The following is a 20346-nucleotide window of genomic DNA, read 5'->3' as shown; positions in this document are numbered from 1 at the left end:
TTGTAATTTTTGAATCAATTTTTATTTGGAGTTGGTTATCAATACCTAACTCTAATGAGAGTCACCTAGATTAGTTAAAAGTTATTTATTAGCATTATCCCTGACAACAAAAACTTTGCTACTTTTTAGTTTTAATGTAATTTTTCCAACTTTACTGCTGAAACATGTATCACCTATGACAGAAATTCACTCGTAGTCTTTGGAAAAGGAAGCTTGGGGTTTGGATTAAAGAGCAGCGGATCCTGAGGCAATCAGCAAATGCAGCCAGGATCTTTCAAACATGCAGTCAGATCAGCTGGATGCACTGCGACAGTCAGGAGGGCAGCAGGGATAAGAGCCATCCTCCAGCCGGTTCGAAAGGCTGCTCCTGGCTAATGTCCAGTCAGGAAAATGAGACGGACCAAATGGGACTCAGGCTGGCCAAACAACGGGAGATCAGAGGCTGTTGTGCTCACACAGAGAAACCTGCTCCACCACAACATCCTGCATCAAAGTGTTGCACGTAATGGGCGAATCGCACTCCAATCTGACAGGATGCAATACACAAGTCTCTGGTAGAACAAGGGGAGGAGGACTCTGTGTTTACATCGATGATGCCTTGTGCTCAAACACAGTCAAAGTTGATGTCTCCCAGATATCAGATTAACTTTTTATGTGAACATGTCAACCATATTTTCAACATTCAACCTGACGCAAATTCAGACAATGCACTGCAAAATTATTTCATGGGTGAATGCATTTACATACGGTATGTAAATAACATAGTGTTTCATGTTGTTTTATGTTTTATCCAGTTCCATTCTGGATATAATTGAATATCAGTATAAAGGATGTATTTTGGGTGTAGCATGAAGGAACTATAACACAAATTCTAAAACCCTGTGTTGTAAATAGCCTTGAATCCTTGAACAAGTCAGCTGAAGTAATATTTTTGCGGTTTTAGGGAATGTGCTGGTGCAGTATCCATGTTCTTTTTACATTATGACTTAAAATCTCATGAGCACACCGAAGTCAGAAGAACGCCTTCCCAACTAGAGGAATAGGATCATCTGAGGAGCATGTGAATGCGGCAGAAGTCCTGCTGTTGTCGCCATCAGTCACTGACATTTCCACCACAACTTATGACACCGGACACTCACATATGCTCTCACACATGCACTTTCATCTCTTCAACCAAACCTAACAAACATTTGTCCCCTCTCTGCCTCGTGTCCCTCAACCCACAGGCAATGAGTGTGGACTGTGATACACACACACACACACACACACACACACACACACACACACACACACACACGTAAATGCTCACATGCATACACACTGTCCATAGTGATGAATGATCCCCTCAGGGCAGAGTTGACAAGCTGAGACCACTTCCTCCCGCTATTCTTCTTTCTTTGGCCCTTCACACTCATTCATTAATCTCCTTTTCCTCCCTCCAGCCTCTCTCAAACTCACATTTTGTTTCTCAACATCTTCACTGATGCACTCACAGCCGCCGCGAACCCCTTTGCGTCTCACTCCTTAACTCTTGTTCGTCTTTCAAACATCCTCCCTTATCAATCTTCCACTGTGGGTCTTTGATTCTTGCACCACAGCTCCTCTTCAGCCTCCTCACCCCTCAGAGGCTTCCCCAAACAAACAGCATCATCAAAGTGAAATCTGAACTTGAACTCTGAACTCTGGGCTTTTCTCCCCAGGGAAATTTTCCATCAGGAGAGGCAACTGTATACACTGGCAGATGCTCACACACAAGCACACAGGGAAACACCCTCCAGCATGCATGTAAATACACAAGAATGAAACAGCTTCAAGAAATTCTCATCTTGTCGACTTCCTGAGCACACTTCTTTTTTTTTTTTCTTTTTTTTTAGTGCTAAACATCGTCCTTGTGCATCCTGTGCTCTCCAACTGTGGACATTGTTTGTCCCTGACCCAAATCACAGGATGAAAGCTACGGAAGACCCTTCAACTTTCTGGTTTGTTCTCCAGGGCAAAATAATAATTGCTCCTCTGGGTGGACCTGCCAGGTTTTCAGAAGGTCCAGACAGAACCAGGAATGTTCCACAGAAGCCAATAAAGCAGCAAGTATTTCCTGTCCATCACATCAAAGTCTGAGCTACGATTACAGGGGAGAGAAATAGAGACAGAAAGAGAAAGTTCTTTTAAATGATCCAGGAGATCTGTGGAACCTGCCTCCCCTGGTTCAGTTCTCCAGATGGCCAAGTTTTATAAGTCAAGGAACTTGGAGGGGCACAAGGGGACGAGTCCCTCCAAATCCCCAATAGTTCCTCCAATATATTATTTCTAAATAAATGATGTACCTGAAAATATATATTGAAAAGAAGCCCACCCAACTTGTGAAATAATTCACTTTCAGTTTGCGTTTTTCTTTACTTACCTAAAGAGCAAAGTAAAAGAATAGATCTAATAGATGAATGGTGAACTGTGGAACCTGGCCATCCAATATATGTATGTGTGTCACAGGCTAATTAATGATGTTACTGAGGAAATGAGGAGTGAAAATTGTGCCTGTAGATCAAAACAAATCAGAAATTATCTTAAGTAACTAAAGTTTTGTCTGAAATAATATGGCCCTACCATAAAACACCTGCTTTTAGAATGGAGTTTAGTTCACCAGTCCGTCCACTCAAAAGACCACCAGAAGCAGAGTATTGTAACGTTCATAATTCACATAAATTGAGCTAACCTACATACTAATAATGAACCTTGTAAACACCATAAAGTAAGAAGGAAGTGGGGCCAAAACCGACCTGTTTTCTACTTCTCTTGGCTCATAGTAAAAGGTCATGTAATAAGCACAAACAGCAATCAAAACAGAGACAGCAGTTCAATTTCTTTCCCAGTGCATGTCCCCCCTAAGCTGTAATGAGATCTGCATCCTTGGCGGCTTGTGGAGCTCATCAGTGCTGATTATGCTGCTTAACCTGTGGGTTGGGACCCAAAACACGTCTGTCTGTCTTCTGATGGCACTGAACTAAACAACAGCACTCACATTGTGTGTTGTAATTAGCCTGTTCCAAACGGTGAGACAAATTTCTTGACTCCATTTCAGTTCTCTTCTGACAAAAGAATTCTTGTCCGAGATTTAGACATGATTTATTCCGGATGAAAGCCTCCTTTATACATTTATACCAATTTAAAGCCTGTGTGCTGTCTAAGACGTTGTCTCTTCTTTTTACCTGGCGTGTTTTATGTCAGTGAGAGGCGCCGACAAGCTTCACTCTCCAAAGCCCTTCCAGTAATCTTTCTCCGCTGGGCTTATCATTACTGTAATGACAAGGTGCGTCTCTATACACTGGCTCTGTGTGTGTACTCTGTGTGTTCTGTGTGTGTGTGTGTGTGTGTGTGTGTGTGTGTGTGTGTGTGTGTGTGTGTGTGTGTTTTCATTACTTGAGACCATCTCTATGTGAAAAAAATGAGAGACCACACACAGGGTTTCCGCAGGTCTTTAAAAAGTCTTAAAAGGTCTAAAATCAATAATCTGAATTGTAGGCCTGAAGTTATGAAGTTAACATTACTTTAAGCTTCATTAAATTCAGTCTCACATTTAAATGTGTTTGAAAAAATATATTGTTGTTCACAGTGTCACAAAACTGCAGAACAAAACTACCATGGAACTAATAACTTCTGTTGCAACTTTTTTGAAACTCCAAACACAACAAATATAACTCTTCAAGTAAATTACTTCATAATTATATAATTTCTGCAATAGAAGTCAACTGACTGGACGGAGACTGAAGGAGCCTTCAGCTCTGACACAACGTCCTCACTCAGGTGTGAGGCATTTTATTAAATCACCATTTCTGGTCCCCGTTGCATCAGCCATTAGTGCCACATCAAACCATACTTAAAAATTATGTAAACTGTGAAAAATCAGTCTTAACACAGGTTCATAAATATGTCAGAAAACATAATGTGAAAGGTTTTGGTCCACTCTTTAATTTGGCAGCTTAAAATTAACAAAACAATGATTAATGGAAGTGTCTTACAGATTTGATTATTACCTTTAGTAGGTGCTGCAATTAGCGTTAATAAGTTCATACAGCAAGTTAACTCTTTATCTGATTTAGTTCTTACTGGTTAGGATGTACTGAGTAGAGATGAACAGTTTATATAAACATTTTTGTAGTTGTGAATTAGGTCTTAAATTGCATTCATAATGGTCTTAAAAAGGTCTTACGAAGTCTTAAATTTAACTTGTTGAAACCTGCAGAAAACCTGCATACACACCCACACACACACATGCTTGTGCACACACAGACAGAGACATCATCATGACAGACAATTGTGAGGTTCGACATACACTCACGCAAGGAGAGCCTGAGCAGTATGTGTATACAGATGTTTGTGTTGAAGTATGAGTGTGTGTGTGTGTGTGTGTGTGTGTGTGTGTGTGTGTGTGTGTGTGTGTGTGTGTGTGTACGCAGGCTTGGTGTCGAGGGAGAGTAGGCCTGCTTTATACCAGACAGGGAAACGCTGTTGAGAGGTTACATGTGCACACCCCTCCTAAGTTACAACTCCAGCAATCTGAGTGTGTGATGAAGGAAATGGCTTTATAGATATTTACAAAGAATTATTAATCTGGAAAGCAGGGACGTGGAGTGTGTGTGCGGTACAATGCTGGGAGAGATGGTAGGGCTGAGGAATTACAGATGAGGTGGTCCACATGCACCCGCCCAAACATTCACGCTGACACACACACACACACACACATATGCATACACTGACCCCACAGATGAGACAATTATGCCACCAAACACTCTCATTAGCCAGGGGGATAGCGGTGTGGGTGGTGGGAGAAGAACGGAGGAGAGGAGCAGAGGAGGAAGAGAGGGGGAATTGATGGAAAATGGGGTTGTTTCACAGCTCATTGGAGATGCTCTCCCTGGCCTGCAGTGTCTGCTGTTTCCCTCATGGCTTCCAGATGCTACCATGAACTGCACTGACACAGTCAGGCTGTGACTCCTACCGTCAGGCAGTACAGTGCTGAATGCAGAACTATTGGGAGCATGGTCTGTAATATGTCAGTGGTACTCTATACCTGCACTGCGGTTACAGCTGAGATGTGTGGGTGGGTGGCCAGGGGATGTTTCATTCCCTGCTGCATGAGGTAGAGTAGCATGATTAGTGTGCGTGTGTGTACGTGTGTGTGTGTGTGTGTGTGTGTGTGTGTGTGTGTGTGTGTGTGTGTGTGTGTGTGTAACAGAGAGAGACTCACAGGGACAGGAGGTTAGGTAAATCCCATGGAGCATCATCAGGAAGTCTCTCCAGCTGGTTGTTTTGTAGCATCCTGAAAGACATATATAAATTATTCAGTTATAGACTCTTAGAAATAAAAGCGATAACTAGAACCATATAGGGTTCTTCAGTTTTCCTCATAACAGAACCATTTTTTTTGTCCCTGGCAGAACCTTTTATAAATGTTCCATTGGGAATCTTGGTGCTGCCCAGTGAAGCAGCCCAGCTTCCACCAGTTTTAAGCGATACCATTGTAATTAAAGATGCTCATCCACAGAGGGTGTTCCACAATGCATGATAAACTGTAGAACATGATAGGCCCATTTTGGTTCCTAAGGAAAACCCACTTTTTTTTGCTGAGAACTATCTTTTCAGATCCGAACCAGTTTATTTTTGGTGGAAATACTTAGAAGAGTTCAAAATTAGTTGCGGGAACCAGAACAGTTGGTGAAAAGGCCTATCAGAGGGTTCTGCCTACAACCCAAAATAAACAGGCCATTCCTATATCCATCTGTGAAAGGTTCCACCCAGAACCCCCTGTGAGAAGGCCCTTATCTGGCAAAGCAGCTCTGGTTCTTGAACTGGTTCCATTCGAGATTGTTGGAACCTTGGTGCTATCAAGTCAACCACCCTGTGTTTCCAACAGTTTTGAGCAGAACCATTGTAGTCAAGGATGTTATCAACAGAGGACATGGCACAATGCACAATGACCTGTAGAATAATGCCCAGTTTGGTTTCCAAGGAAAAGCTGCTACTTTGTGGTTCCTGCTGGGAACCAACCTTTCATTTCTTTTTGGTGGAAATTCTCTGAACGGTTCAAAATTAGGTTCTTGAACTGGAGCAGGACTGGTTTGTGGAAACGGCCTAGTTCAAAAGCGAACAATTCTGTGGTTTAGTGGTTCTACCCCGAACCCTCTCGTGGGGTTCTATCCAGGACCTTTCTACCCTCTAAGGGGACTAACAAGAACCCACAGAGAGGATTACAGAGAACTCTTTCTATATTCTAAAGGTATCATCTCGAAAGCATTGAGGGGGTACTATCAAAAAACACTTTATAGTCAAAGGGTTTCATGTAGAACCCAATCCAGGGGAATATAAAAATATATTTTTTACTTGGGTTTCACCCATAAACTCTTGTCCTCCCATGGTTCTATGAGAAAAAGGGGTTCTTTGGATCTAAAGGTTTCTTGATGAATCCCCTGGTCTTACAAGCAACTCTTAATTAACCCTCCCTTCAAAAAAACGGTTCTTCAGAAGCAAATGGTTCTTGGTAGAAGAATGAAAGAAGAACCCTTCAGGAACCTTTAATTTTAAGAGTGTAGGTGTAATAGGTCTATACGTGATGGAGTGTGTGTGGCGTGCGTGAGGGCGCATCAAGCAGAACAAATAATTCCATCGTGAGGAAATCTGACACAAGGAGGAAAGGGCCAGTGAAAGCTTGAAGAGAAGCAGAGAATGAAGGGTAGAAGAAAAGAGAAAGAGAAGCTCCTTGGGTGGGCTGCTGATGTCATTCTCAGAAGAATGGAGCAAAAAGCAAGGAGGAAGTGGGGAGCAAACAATAGCCCTCTCTCTTTCCTCTCCCTCCCTCGCTTTCTCTGTCTTTCTCTCCGTCTTTTTCTTTAAAGTTTTTATCGTGGCCAGTCGTCTGACATTAGAGCAGGAGGCGTACAGTCTCCAGTGTGACACTCTCAGCAGTGCTGTTATTCCTTTATTGTGGCATCATGGTGCCACAGTAGTCTTTGTTAGTCTGTGAGTGTGAGGCCTTGTGTCAGCAACAATTAAATATCTGAGCTAAGAGTAAATTTGAGTGGTTAAAGTGAATTTACTCAAGTACTATACAATTTTAATGTGCTTTACTTGAGTATATTCTTTTATTCTTTAGTAATTAAAAAAAATAATGCTTTGTTTGACAAAACAAACGTTGTGAAACATTTTTACAAATCAGTTAATCGATTAATGAAGAAAATAATCAGCAGAGTTAATACATAATGAACATAATCATTAGTTGCAGTCCTATACAAAATAGTTCACCTGAAGCAACAACAGTAAAATCCTGTTTTTACATTAACTCATGATAATAATATAATAATCTAATGACAACATATAATAGTGTAACATTCACAGCAGATATTTTTGAGTACTTTTACTTTTAATACTCTATGTACATTTTCCTGATTATACATTTAAGCAAAGGATCTGAAGTTATTGTAACACAACTCGTTGTGTCACTTGCTTTCATAGTGTATTTCACAATAGTCTCCCCTGTAATATTTGATGATTGCTTCAGTGTTAAAAAATGCTGCTTAGGTTTGAGAGGATCAGGGGAATGTTTCCACTGGGATGATGATGCCATGATAAATACATCAAATTGAGTCTTTTCCTGTTTGAAAGAAATTCCCTGCGGGGAGCTTCAGTGTACTCCACTCCGGGTTCATAACCCTCTGTCTGGGTGTCTGGGTGTGTGTGTGTGTGTGTTTGCATCAGCAGGGACCTTGCGGTTACCCTACACAAGGTCAGTGGTCCATTTGTGTTTGACACGGCCTGACTTTAACTAATATATTGAGGAAGGAAACCAACAGCTCAGCTGCTCTGAGGTCAAAGAGATTGTCCAAAGTTTGCTCGGGTGTTATAGTGTGAAGCATGAATTCAGGATATGTGTGTCCTTCTGCAGTAATGACATAATAGCCTAGGATTCATGGCTGGTTCACTCATTCTGTCTCAGTGAGTTTCACAACACAAGGTGAAAGAAGATCAACTTGTGCGCCTGGTAATCCCCCAGATTCCCTCAAATTACAAACCACAATTCTCTCGCTAAGTTTATGCTCTGTGGCAGGGCTTCTCAAACTCTTCTCAGCCAGGGTCCAAAAGGAATAGAGGTGGTTGCCAAGGCTCATGAAAACCTCCTTAATACACTTGTTTTGCACCCGCTAGAAATATGGCCGCAACTCATTAGATGCCTCACAAGTCAGAAAGTACCATGGTTTTTATGGTTGCTTTGCACTTTTTGGTGATTTAATACTTCACAGCAGCGCTAACAGTTGGTGGCCATGGATCATAAGGCTATGAACACACTCTGCGAAATGGGGTGTTGAGAGAGCAGCTTTGAATGGCGTTTTTAAGTGATTTTTTTGTCACTTGCTGTTATCTCGGTGGGTGGTGTGACTGGGAGGTCCCTGCGTTACACCTGTGTGTGTGCGTCTTTGTGTGTGTGCATGCTTGCAACTGAAACAGGGCTTGTTTGGCAATGAAGGAACTGCAAGCGGGGCAGGTCTCCCCCAGCCCATAAACTTTAACTACAGTTAATGATGCATGGCCTGTGTGTTTTATTCAAGGCGGGAGCACAACTCCACCCCCCCAGAATGCTGGAGTGGAACAACCCACCTGGGATGAGGACTGAACCACCAGAGCGGGATAGGGTGGGAGAGAGGAGGAGGTTACTTACAGAACTTTGAGGTTGTGGAGACCCTGGAGAGCATGGCCTGAGATATACCTCAGCTGATTCCCTGAGATACGCCTAAAGGAGAAAACACAGAGATCAAAAAGGAGAAAAAATGAAATATAAGAACATACACACAAAAAAATTTTACAAGTCTCATAAGAGAAGTTTTGCCTTTTGCTTTATTCTAGGTTTTTGGATTGAGCTGTGATATGACTTCATCCTTGAGTTCCTGCTTTGGGGTTACTGCTGGGGCAGTATGCAAATAACAATATTCTATTCCCTTCAATGTGGTTGCTATTGGCCCACAGCACACCCTGAAACCTTAACCAATCCTGGGAGTCCTGATGAGTGAGTAAAGACTCAATTGAATGAGACTGAGACTGGGTCAACAAGTGCAGCGTCAAAGTGTATTTGCATGTGAGTGTGTTTATGTGTGTGTATATAGTAAGGTGTGCACTATATGTGTGCACATGTATGCACAGCGTGAATGTGCATGTGCTATTTTCCATGTCCTTGAGGTAAATTGGGCCCGTTTTGAGGGGCCTTGAGGACAGCAGAGGGAGAGAAACCACACACATTCACACAAGCAATCCAATCAGTTTGTTTATCAAACACGGCACCTAATGGTCATTTGTGAGTGTGTATAAGATGTCCAAATAAATAACATTCAGTCCAACAGAGTAACTCTCAAGGTCATGAGCTGGAAGCGCAGTTTAAACACAGATTTGGGCTTCACAGCTCGAGACCACCCACTTTTATTAAACACACACAAGTTAAAAGTTACTCGTTGGCATCCTCCTTCTCGCACTATCGCTCTGCAGGTGACATTTCCCTGACATTTCAGCCTTACGCTAAGCAGCCCCGCTGCCTCTGGTTGAGTTGCTCCACCAGTGCCAGCATATTGAAATATTGATATAGAGCTCTGTCTGCCTTTCCAAGCTACTATCATCCAGATGGTAATGGACGAGGGCTCCCAGCAAACTCCCTCTGACATCTGATACTCATGTCAACATGTCTTGCTCTTATTACTGTGCAGTGGCAAACCACACAACTCCACCCGCGCCTGCCAAATCTCACACTCAGCCCAGTTTAGAACTCTTATAATGCTCGTATTTATCAAACACACACACCCGCACATACACATGGATGCACACCCACATCGACACACTGGAATACAAAATGGACTGATCGTTATCCAAGCTATTGTGGTGCCATTTAGTCATGCCTTTCAAACCACAGTCAAAACTCATTCAAACAGACTTCATGTGCGCCACATGATGTCTCAATATAGCCAGTTGATCTGCGGTGACTACAGCACTTTGACCCTACAAATTCCAATATTCATTCTTATTTCAAGATAAAGGAGCTCAATTGGCTCTTAGATCTGACTTTCACTCATAAAGAAACCTGTATACGGCCCTTTTGTTGTCCCATAGAGGACGATAGGTCTGCTACTTCAATACCATTTCAGTTCTCACTTTTGCACAAGCCGGTCACCAGGGACCATTTCAATAGCTACTTTTTCCAGAGGTAACCATTTCAATAGGCCTTGCTGAGGTCCTGACACCAGTAAAATAGATCTAAGCCTCTTTCTGCAAAGACCCCTAAGTGCCTTCTTTTGGTTCTCATTCAAATGCAGTGATTAGTTGCAGACGCATTGGACGGAAAAAAGATATAGGTAGCACCAAAGAAAAATAAATGTCTTTTCACTGGGGGGATGAGGAGGGCCAGTAATTTAGAGTTTTAGAAAACAAACATTGTAGTTAAGGCCATGGTATGATGTGCATGTCCTACTGCCAACCAGCCTTTCTCTATTAGCTGCACCATTGGAGCCAAAACAGCATTAGAGTGGAATCATGCCTTTTTTGTGCCGACTTCATTTGTCAAATGGATAATTATGTCGAAAGTGAAGATGGATATTGAAAAAGGAAAGAAATGTTCAGACGTTCTTGATAGACATCAACAGAGCACCAGCAGTTGCCACTGACCAACTGTTTCCATGATATCAGTGTGTGTATTTATGTGTGTACATGTGTGTGTGTAAATGATCATACGTATGAGTGAATGTTCCGCACTTAGACTCCTAGTCGTTCCACATCAATCTCATTCTAATGAAAGGCGCCTTGCTCTTGTCAAACCATGGCTCCAACTGTTTTTTCTTTTAATTTGATTTGGGGATGGTTAGAATTTTTCTTGGCCCCTGGACTGCACAGATAAAAGTTCCACCTCAGAATAATTCAGCTCTATTGAAGTGATTCATAGATAAAATAACAGTGGATGGTGTAGATCAAACATATGGGAGGGGAGTGAGACTCACAAAGGTGAGACCACCCTGATATCACAGTGAGGGCTTTACTGAAGCATACCAACTGCTGATTATCCTATGTATCGCAATGTTCTATTGCCTCAAAGTAATAAGCAAAATGACGGATTAAAGACCTAGACAGCGAAGACAGCATCATATTTTGGAATACTATCTCAGGTAGTGATAGGACATCATAGTGGCAGCAGGACCAGGATGGTTGATAGGAGTCAGTGATGAAAGAAGAAGGAGAGGATAAACAGGTCTTATCAGAGAGAAGGCGGCTTGTGTGTGGGTGTGTCTGTAAGTATATATGCATGTATGACCTTTAACACCCTTGGTCCATCAATAGAAACGTTATCCGTCCTTCTGTTCAGAGGTTCATTCTGAGGGTCAACCACTTAACCTGACGTTAACCCCTGAAATTATTGGGGTAAAATATAGACATGGAAAACGGTGGGTGGGTGGGTGTGTGTGTACGTGTTTGCGGAAGAGAAAGAAGACAAGCAGACAAACCCAATGTTGGTAGCAGTTAAAGGAAAAGATTTAATTGACCTAGATAGTTCCAGCTGTGTGTTGCACCTGGAGTATCAAGACAGCCAATATCGTAACCCCTTAACCCTCACCTACGTCATTCTCCTGGCCTATCAGCAGACAATCTTATCACTAAAAGGAAGACAAGCCGGGCAGCACTGGCCTCCACTCAACACTCCTCTCACATTTGGATTTCATTTGTGTGATAGCCAGAGATCACCTGAGGCCACTCTTCCAGGGCTTGATGGATATTCCAGGTTTGAAGACAAGATCAGATTGATGTGAATTTGAACTGATAACAGGTGCTTGCACCATATTCTACGCCCTTTTGCTTAAACTTGTAATATTGTGCATCAAAAGAGGCAAAGCCAATGTTGACAGAGGGTTTAAATTAAACTAGTGAATATCATACTTGTCAGTTCATACTGAACGAACAGAGTTCAGGGGCTTCATTTAAAAAAAAATGCTCTTAGATTTGTGCTTGAACTTATTTTTAAAATCATTTCCAACAGCGTGCTCAGGTTCGATTCATAAATAATACTAAGCATAAAAACCTTGTTTACACAGGTTCTAAGACGTCCATTTGTAATGTGTGATCTATAGACATTAAAATTAAGCAGAAATGAGGGTTTAGTCACGAAGCCATTGATCAAAAGAAAAAAAAACAAACTTTTTGGAAGACAAGATCACAGCAATGGTAGTGTAGAGTGAAGCCAGGCTACATGGATTATTCAGTGGCCTAAATAGGAGGTTGACCAAAAAAAAGCGCATAATTCATATTACACTGTTCAGATAAGGCAACATTCATTTTAGGCTTGGGCGCATATGTGTTCCAAATTGCAATACCCTGACATAACCAGCAGGAAAATCACTTACATCAAGTCTAGACTTTGCTTAGAGACAAGATCATTTCCTTGTCAAGGTGAGGATTTGTAAATAACTACTTATACATGGTCATCTGTTATCTGAGTAAGTCATACTTGATTGTAAGTCCATTTTAAAAATGAGGCCCCTGCTATGTATTTAGAAGTTGAGTGACAACTACAGATAATGATAAGACGAGCAGGACAGGCTCGACCCAAACGGCTGATTATGAAGGAGTCAAAGGAAAAAAGGAGTGAAATGTGATCTCTGGAGGTATGAACAGCAAGGACTTTTATACTGATGATAGGTATAAAGCACTGTCGCCTTCTAAAGTGGTTTTCAGGAAGGGCTTTTAGGGGGACAGTTTCACCTAAAACCACCCTCTGCTTCTTCCAAGTTGCAATTATATCAGGAATAGATGACTCGTCTTTGATATTAGAGTGGAACATTTGAAGGTAGATGAGTAACCAGTCTCAGAGTCTGTACCGGATTGCGGGCATAGCTGCCCTCTCATTAATCTATAGACACGCAGTCTGCCTCTCAGTCACCTCTCTTCATGCTCCATCTGACTGACAGTTGCGTGCAGGTTTTCGTGTTTGAATTAAGAGACAATTCACTGATCAAAGCACTAAATGAAGGCTTAATGAGAGGGATCTGAGATCAATAGAGCAAGATTTAGAAATGAGGAGTGAGAAGTAGAGAAAGGGCTTGAGGGAGGGGCAATTACACTTACATCTTATTACCAATATTAATGCCGCAATGAATCAAAGGGAGGTTTGCTACCTGCTTTGTAAATGAATTTAATCACTTAATTTGAGGTTCAAAGGGATTAGCTGTTTGAAACTATAGAGCTGAGCAGAGAGACAGCATAACATAGTATATATTTATGAGCAGCGCTTCAAGTAAACTCTGTATGTGGCTCATAAGTTTTTATTCTCTCTCCTCCTCATAGTCTAAAACTAGACGAAAGCTGGACTTCTTGCCATAAGCATATTTGTTTTGGTTTGCAGGAATGTGAAGAGAGCCAAAAAGGGGGGAAAGTAGAAAAATTATCAAAGGCAGTGACTACAGCTTGCAATAGCCTGCAGTAAAATGGAGATGCGGGGTCTGTAGAAATGAATTGGAGAGAAGAGAGATAGAGTGAAGGGAGGGCAGGCAGGGAGGTAGAGCCCAACATCAAACAATTTATCACTCAACCAGTCACAACCTGCCTGGCCCTCGCCTCTCCTTGCGCTACCAACAAGTGCTGTAGACCCACATCAAACAGTCTCGCTCTCAAACCGACCGTGTTTGTGTTTAGAGCCCCGGTTTGTTTTTCTAAGAGCTATAACTTGTTGTAATTATAATGTGTTTACCATAACTGGCTATGCCTCAGCTCCCTAAACCTTCCAGACAGGAATGAATGTCAAAAAATGTGCTTCTCCCTGCCTTGGAACATCATCGTTGTCTCAGCGTGTTTCCAGAAATGGTCAGCAGGCTATAAAAATTGGCTTTAGGGCAGGAACATCCTCCTTGGAAGAGTTACAAAGCAACAGAACGTCTCCATAAAGTGTCAGAACATGTGAGCGATACAGAGGAAGCAAGATCAACAGGGCTGTAAAACACTGGGAGGATTGTCTCTGGACAAACACTGCAGGTGGAGCAGCATCCAAGACCCCCACCCCCCGTTTTCCCCAACGCAGGAAAATGTCAGCATCGATGTTCAGCATCACTCTGCACTGTGTGGTTCTGATTATTACGCCATGAGCAATGTCTGACCTTTAGCGTTTCTTACGAATGCAAAAGTTTAGATCAGCAACTTAATAAATGACAATAAATCAAAGTCTTGAATTTAATTCCCGAGCTTCAAGGTGTCACATAACTTCATTGTTCAGCTTCATTCTCCTCTTCAGTTCCAGCTTGACTGCCAAGTGAATGGTTCTCCAGCTAACTTTTTGCTTTCATCATCATTAGCTCATGCCTCACAGGCTGCAGCTGCAAGAATTAGCAAAGAAAACAGTGGACTGTTCAAACACCCTGTGTAGACACACACACACTGCAGGCTTCACAAGTAAAAGAATCAGGTGAAAGCTTATATACACACATAAGCCCCCACGAGTTACTACACACTTACGCACACATTCAAACCCTTGGGGCATATCTGTGGCTGTGGGCAGCCTTTGTCAAACCGAGACTTAGCTAAATTTCTGCTGAGTGGTCGAATCAGATATCGGCCAGGTCAACCGAAAACATGTTTAAAATGTTTTGTGATTTTGCTGCGGCATGTACGCTTTCATCAGCCCTGTCAGAATGAAACCAATACCTTCTACTTTGTGAACCACTGACCAAAGTGTGTCTGTAACTCACAGTATAGGAGTCAAGAAATTTGGCACAGAGATCTTAATCTTGTTTTTACTTATTCTAAATATTCTTTAGTTTACTGAATTAATTTTCTTTCTTTTTGGGGGGGGGGGCAGAAAAGCATAAGTCATGTCTGTCTGGCATTTAACTCATTTAGTGTATTGGCACCTATATCAAAACATATCCAATGATACCCAGCCGTAACTATATCTAATGTTATAAACAAGAAAAACATAAATCTTTGCTCATTTCATTTTCCCCCAATTGTGACCTAAAGTTCTCCTATAGTGTGTGTTTGTCTTGGCAGTGGGTCGTGTCTATGTGTGCACTGCTCCTGCTGAGCTGTCCAGCTGAAACAAAGTCAAGGAGGGCAAGAAAGCAGCGGCTTGGATGCTGAGCACAGAACCTGCTCTCTAAACACTTTAAGGACTATATATTCACTCTCTGAGTGAATATCAGGTTCCCCTCGCCTCCCTCTTTTGTGCAGCCGTCCCAGGATCTACTAGCCTATTGCTGAAGGCAGTTTCTCGGTAGGAGAGATCAGACGCAGGCCAGAGTCATCAATCCCCATCACTGAGGTTTGCGCACATCAGCGGCTCGGGGAATGACTGTTTCTTGTCATGTGTGAGTTGTGACGATGGAGGTTTATTAATTGGATGTGAGTGGAATGATTTTTGTACTCACAGTTCTGATAGCAGGTGCAGTTGGTGGAAGGCTCGGGACTGGATCTCACTGATGTTGTTCATACTCAGATCCCTGGAGAGAGAAAAGGACAGGCGTCAGTATCGAAGTACACTCCTAGAAATAAGGGTTCTAAAAGAGTTCCACAGACCCAGAACCATTTGCCTCTAAAGAACCCTTTTTTGAATGGAGAGTTCTTCAGGGATTGTTGTTTTGATGATTGTTATCCTAGAGGAACCCTTTCATCAAGAGTTTGTCAAGGGTTCTTTCGAACATAATGTAAAAGGGTGAGATGAGTTCAAACCCTTGAAATATTAAAGGGTGCACAGTAGAACCCCTGGGAGCAGTCTAGATAGAACTCTTGAAATATAAAAAAGATTCTCAGTAGAATCCCCTGAGTGAGTTCTGGATAAAACCCTGGGACTTTAAAAAGGTTCTCAGTAAAACCTGCTGGTGGGTTTTAGATAAAACCCTTGGAATATAAAAAGGTTCTCGATAGAACTCCATGGATGCCTTCTAGATAAAGACATGAAGAACCTCTCATAGGGAATTCTGAGTCAAATCTTTCACAGATCGTTCTAGATATAAGCCTTCCACATTTTTAAAAAGTTCTACCAGAAAGGGTTCTTCTATGGGGACAAACCACAGAATCCTTTATGGTTCTAGTTAGCGCCTTTATTTCTATGAGTGTGCATCTTATCGATGTTCTTTGAAGGTGCTCCAGACATGTAAAATTACAAATGTTTAGAATGCATTTTTCACATGGCGATCAATCATACAGAGTGGGGAGTAGAGCACAGGGAGAGGTTAGAGGGTTAGGTGGAGAGGTTGGAGGACGAGAGGGAGGAGAGGAGATGTAGAGGAGAATTTTCCCCAATGAATCATTGTTGGGCAGCTGTAATTTCCTCCTCGTCCCAGTGACTCTTTCTCTTTTCCAGATGTCTCACTCTACCTTTTCTGAGATCTGACCCCCTCCATATCTATCTCTCTTCCCCTCCATTTTCTCCTCATCTCTTTTTTTTCTTCCTCAGGTTTCTCAGGGGACCACCACCTCCTTTCCCCCTTTGTTCATCGCTGTAACATAGACACACTCCATTTCTCTGCGTCTCTGACACACACTCTGACGTGAGAGGGCGTGCTGGGGGGGTGAGTGTTGACGCAGCTGCGTTGCGGTCAAAGAGGGAGAGGTGCAGGATGCTCAGATACATGTATGCATGCACACACACACACCCATTCAACACACACACACACACATAACCTAATTTTTTTAACACTTGGGATAGTTCAAGGACAACTTACGTGTCAGCCTCTGGTAGAAAACATACATAACCTTGTGACCCCAGTCATGTAAGGTCATCTCTTTGATAAACACAATGAAAGTAAAGAGGTGTTACGTCAACCCTTCTTTGCTTTCACAGCCCTTGGGGTCTCATATGAGTTTTCGAGAGTGAGGCTCGAATGTGCATGTGTGTGTGTGTGTGTGTGTGTGTGTGTGTGTGTGTGTGTGTGTGTGTGTGTGTGTGTGTGTGTGTGTATGACACTAACCATTGCTCATAAAGCCAGACCACCGGGCTAGCAAGAGTAAACTGTGCTCTCAGAAGCCCTTTGCAGTTGGGAGTTTTGACACACTCGCTGTTTGTTTGTTGAGTCAGCCAAGCTGACGGGGGGCTGGATGGATTTATCCGCAGGCGTGATCTATATTCAGCTTCAGGGGAGATGTGGAAAAAACACTGCATGGCAATACTCTGGTTCACCACTTTGAGTATTTGAGCAGCCTGTCATGTGTAGCAGTTGTTACGAGAAAAATTCAGTATACCAACAGTTTACTGGCGCTGGGATGTCGACTTCCACTGTCACTTCGGGTTAGGAGGTATGTTCTCACCATGTGATGAGCTTGCAAGGTTCGCTGTGTTGCCATGAGATTTGTAGGTCAGATAATTATGTAGCCTTTCTAGAGCCACTGCAGACATTGAATATTTTCCTTATGAAAGCATAATAATGGCATGTTAGTTTCCTTGCATAGGAATTTCCTGATGCCGCCTCCTGGGAGGTCTGACTGTAGAGAGAGGAGATTCAAGGTGTAAATCGGGGCAACACGTTCTTATCCCAACTCATCAACTACTGATGCGGCCCTGTCAGCGGCTGTACAAGACGCTGCCAAGAAGGCACATTTATGCAGTGATTGCTGCTGTGAAACGGTTTTAGTTTGGTATGTTTAGACACCAAAACGCCTTGGTTAGGTTAGTGTCAGTGAAGCAAGTCACAAGACAAAAGTCACATGATGCACATGCACATAACATTATGTACCTAAGAAGTTTTGATATCATTTTGGTTTCACACGGGAAACAAACCCCAGTTTCTTGGATGAAAGTCGCATTTGTTTGACTTAACAATACTGCCCACCTTATCCAAACAGGCTTTTTCACCCTCTATATTATGTCGAAAGTCAGGAGCGTCTCATACATGAAGTCGTCTGAACACCCGGTGCAGTGTGTACAGCCACTAACCAGTACTTGTGTGTCTGTATTAGTCGCCTTGGGATTTGACAAAACATCAGTATTTGACAACTTGGGAATAAAACCAGGCTGCTCAGGGACACATATGCCTCTGATGGATGCTTTCAATAAATGCTGAGGAAAAAATGTCTGATTCTCTCAAAATGGTCTGTAACAGTGCAAACTCTGACATTTATCTTCACATTTCATTATTTAAGTCACAATTACGAAACACCGACCATGACTTTGTTGTACATTTTGATAAGCAGGTCCCTGTATTGTTTGTGTTGTTTGCTTGCGTTCTGAAAGTTCACTGCGAGCACAGCAGAGGTATTACACACATTTGTGAGAGCGGTAATGCATATTGACAGCTGGTGATGGTAATGGGCCAATAAAAGAGGGGAAGAGGGAGACCGCAGAGTAAATAATGTGGGTGTCAAAACATTTTAAAAAGTTGTTGCAAATGTTTTAGAAGCTATAGAGCTTTAAGGATATGCACAATGCTGTTTGGTGTGAGAAATTTAATGTGGCCATGTTTGTTTATAATAAAAAACTTTAGTGTCTTTAAATATTATAGCATTCTTATTTGTGCACAGAATCCAGCTTCCAGAAAATATTGCAATAACAGTTGCACAAGTGAATGAACAAATCAGTAAATATGTCAAATCTCAAATTTTAAATGTTCTTTTAAGCGCACCTCAACCCCCAGAAGTGTAATATAGCATAACCAATTACTTTTTGAAATAAGTAACAAATAAAATAATACAGTACATTTAACCAAATGATGTATAATTTATTACTTTTGCTGACATAATGATGCCTCCATGGGACTCGCTCCCCACTAAAGTACTGTGATGATGTCATATGAATCATGTTTGTCCCAGTTTTGGCACAATCCGCTCAGGCTCCAGGCAGTAATTTGGGAATGAATACAACAAGTGTAATGCACTATACTGCTTGATTAAAGTCAGAGGTAAATATAAGTGATAACAAAGTTGCCATGGAGATGACACAGCCGGCAGTAACAGTAAACCAACTGACATAATCAAGCCTGGGTGACATCACACATAACACAGGAAGCACACAATCGCCTCATGGGGCCTCATGAACAATACACATACACACCTTAATCCTATTCACCGCCTGTGTACTAATATTTTACTGAGAAAAATATTTATTGGAACATTCAGGGTGGATCATTAAAACATAGCAACACACACATACATGCAGACACACACATCAGCTTCTTGGGATGCGCCCACAGATGGAGACAACTCTCCATTATCTGGTCCTGATTAAAGAAGCCATAAACAAACGTTGTGTGAAGTCCATAACAGCGGCCTCACTCAGACAGAATAAACACGCAGCAATGGAGAGAGAAAATGTTTAAAAATAAAGACACACAGTGGTGAGTCATGGGGAAAGGTTGAATGCAGCTCAGCTCGGCTGTGCTCTCCAGCGAGCTCATTGGGAAGTCGGAGAGAGAGAGACATTTCTGCTGTGCAGGCCAAGGCCTCCGCTGACAACTTGACGTATCGTTGGAAGGCACTGCGCTATGGCTTGTTTTTAAAATCAAATAACAGCTGTGGCTTTTTTAAACCATGATAATTATGATTGATGACTACCACATGTGCATTGTGTCGGCTGGCGCTGCGACGTGCAGATATTTTCAGCGCAAATAAACGGGCCGCAAAAGAAATGAGAAAGGGAGCGCTTAAAGATTTTGCAGGCTCCGCAGCGTATGGGAGTTTCACAATTAGAACTGGGGTTATGTGTCCCCATTTTATGGGCATCTCTAATGTGTGTGTGTGTGTGTGTGTGTGTGTGTGCTGTGTGACAGAGAGGGAGACTGAGTGCAAGTGTGTGCGTCAGTATCTGTGTCTGTGTGTGCAGTATAATATTTTTTTCCATTTATAGGTGACTGCGGTGTGTGTGGTGAGATGTCTGTCGCTCATTTTCACACCCCTATTGTTTTCCAGTGAGCCTGCAGATGTGGTGGGTACAGTTCCTGGTCATGCTTTCACCACATCATTCATAGATGCTGCCGAGGCATGGAAATGAATTGCTTTGTGGGTCTGGGTGTGTGTGTGTGTGTGTGTGTGTATCAAGTCAAGTCAAGTCAAGTCAACTTTATTCATATAACTTATAATTATATAATTTATATAATAATAATTTTGTCATAACACAGGAATAATTATCCCAAGGCACTTTTCATATCGAACAGGTCTAAACTGTACACTTTAGAATATTATTTACAGAGACCAAACTATTTTCACCAACTTAAAGGGATAGTTTGGATCATTTGAAGAAGGGCTATTTGAGGTATTCGGCACTCCCCAAGTTTGGAGAAGCTGAGAGGAGCACCAGCACAGAAGCTAAACAATATAGTGCTGGCGATGGGGTCAGCAGCAAAATGTATTTTAGCCACT

At 42.2% G+C, this 20346-nt stretch overlaps 1 protein-coding gene across 1 annotated transcript in view; it reads right to left on the bottom strand.

The window, feature by feature from the left end:
* The window catches only part of lgr6 (leucine-rich repeat containing G protein-coupled receptor 6), a 54986-nt gene that overhangs the window by 16234 nt on the left and 18406 nt on the right, over nucleotides 1-20346 (bottom strand). Inside the window, exons 2-4 of the mRNA XM_084721132.1 lie at nucleotides 15426-15497; nucleotides 8705-8776; nucleotides 5243-5314 (exon numbers count right to left, since the gene is read on the bottom strand). Coding sequence (XP_084577258.1) covers nucleotides 5243-5314; nucleotides 8705-8776; nucleotides 15426-15497 — 216 coding nt within the window. The remainder of the gene's footprint in view (nucleotides 1-5242; nucleotides 5315-8704; nucleotides 8777-15425; nucleotides 15498-20346) is intronic.

The sequence above is a fragment of the Lutjanus erythropterus genome, chromosome 6, assembly GCF_056507025.1.
Source record: "Lutjanus erythropterus isolate fLutEry1 chromosome 6, fLutEry1.hap2, whole genome shotgun sequence".
NCBI classification, from domain to species: domain Eukaryota; kingdom Metazoa; phylum Chordata; class Actinopteri; order Lutjaniformes; family Lutjanidae; genus Lutjanus; species Lutjanus erythropterus.
The sequence above is the reverse complement of the archived record's forward strand: the minus strand, read 5'-3'. Positions and strand labels throughout refer to the sequence as shown.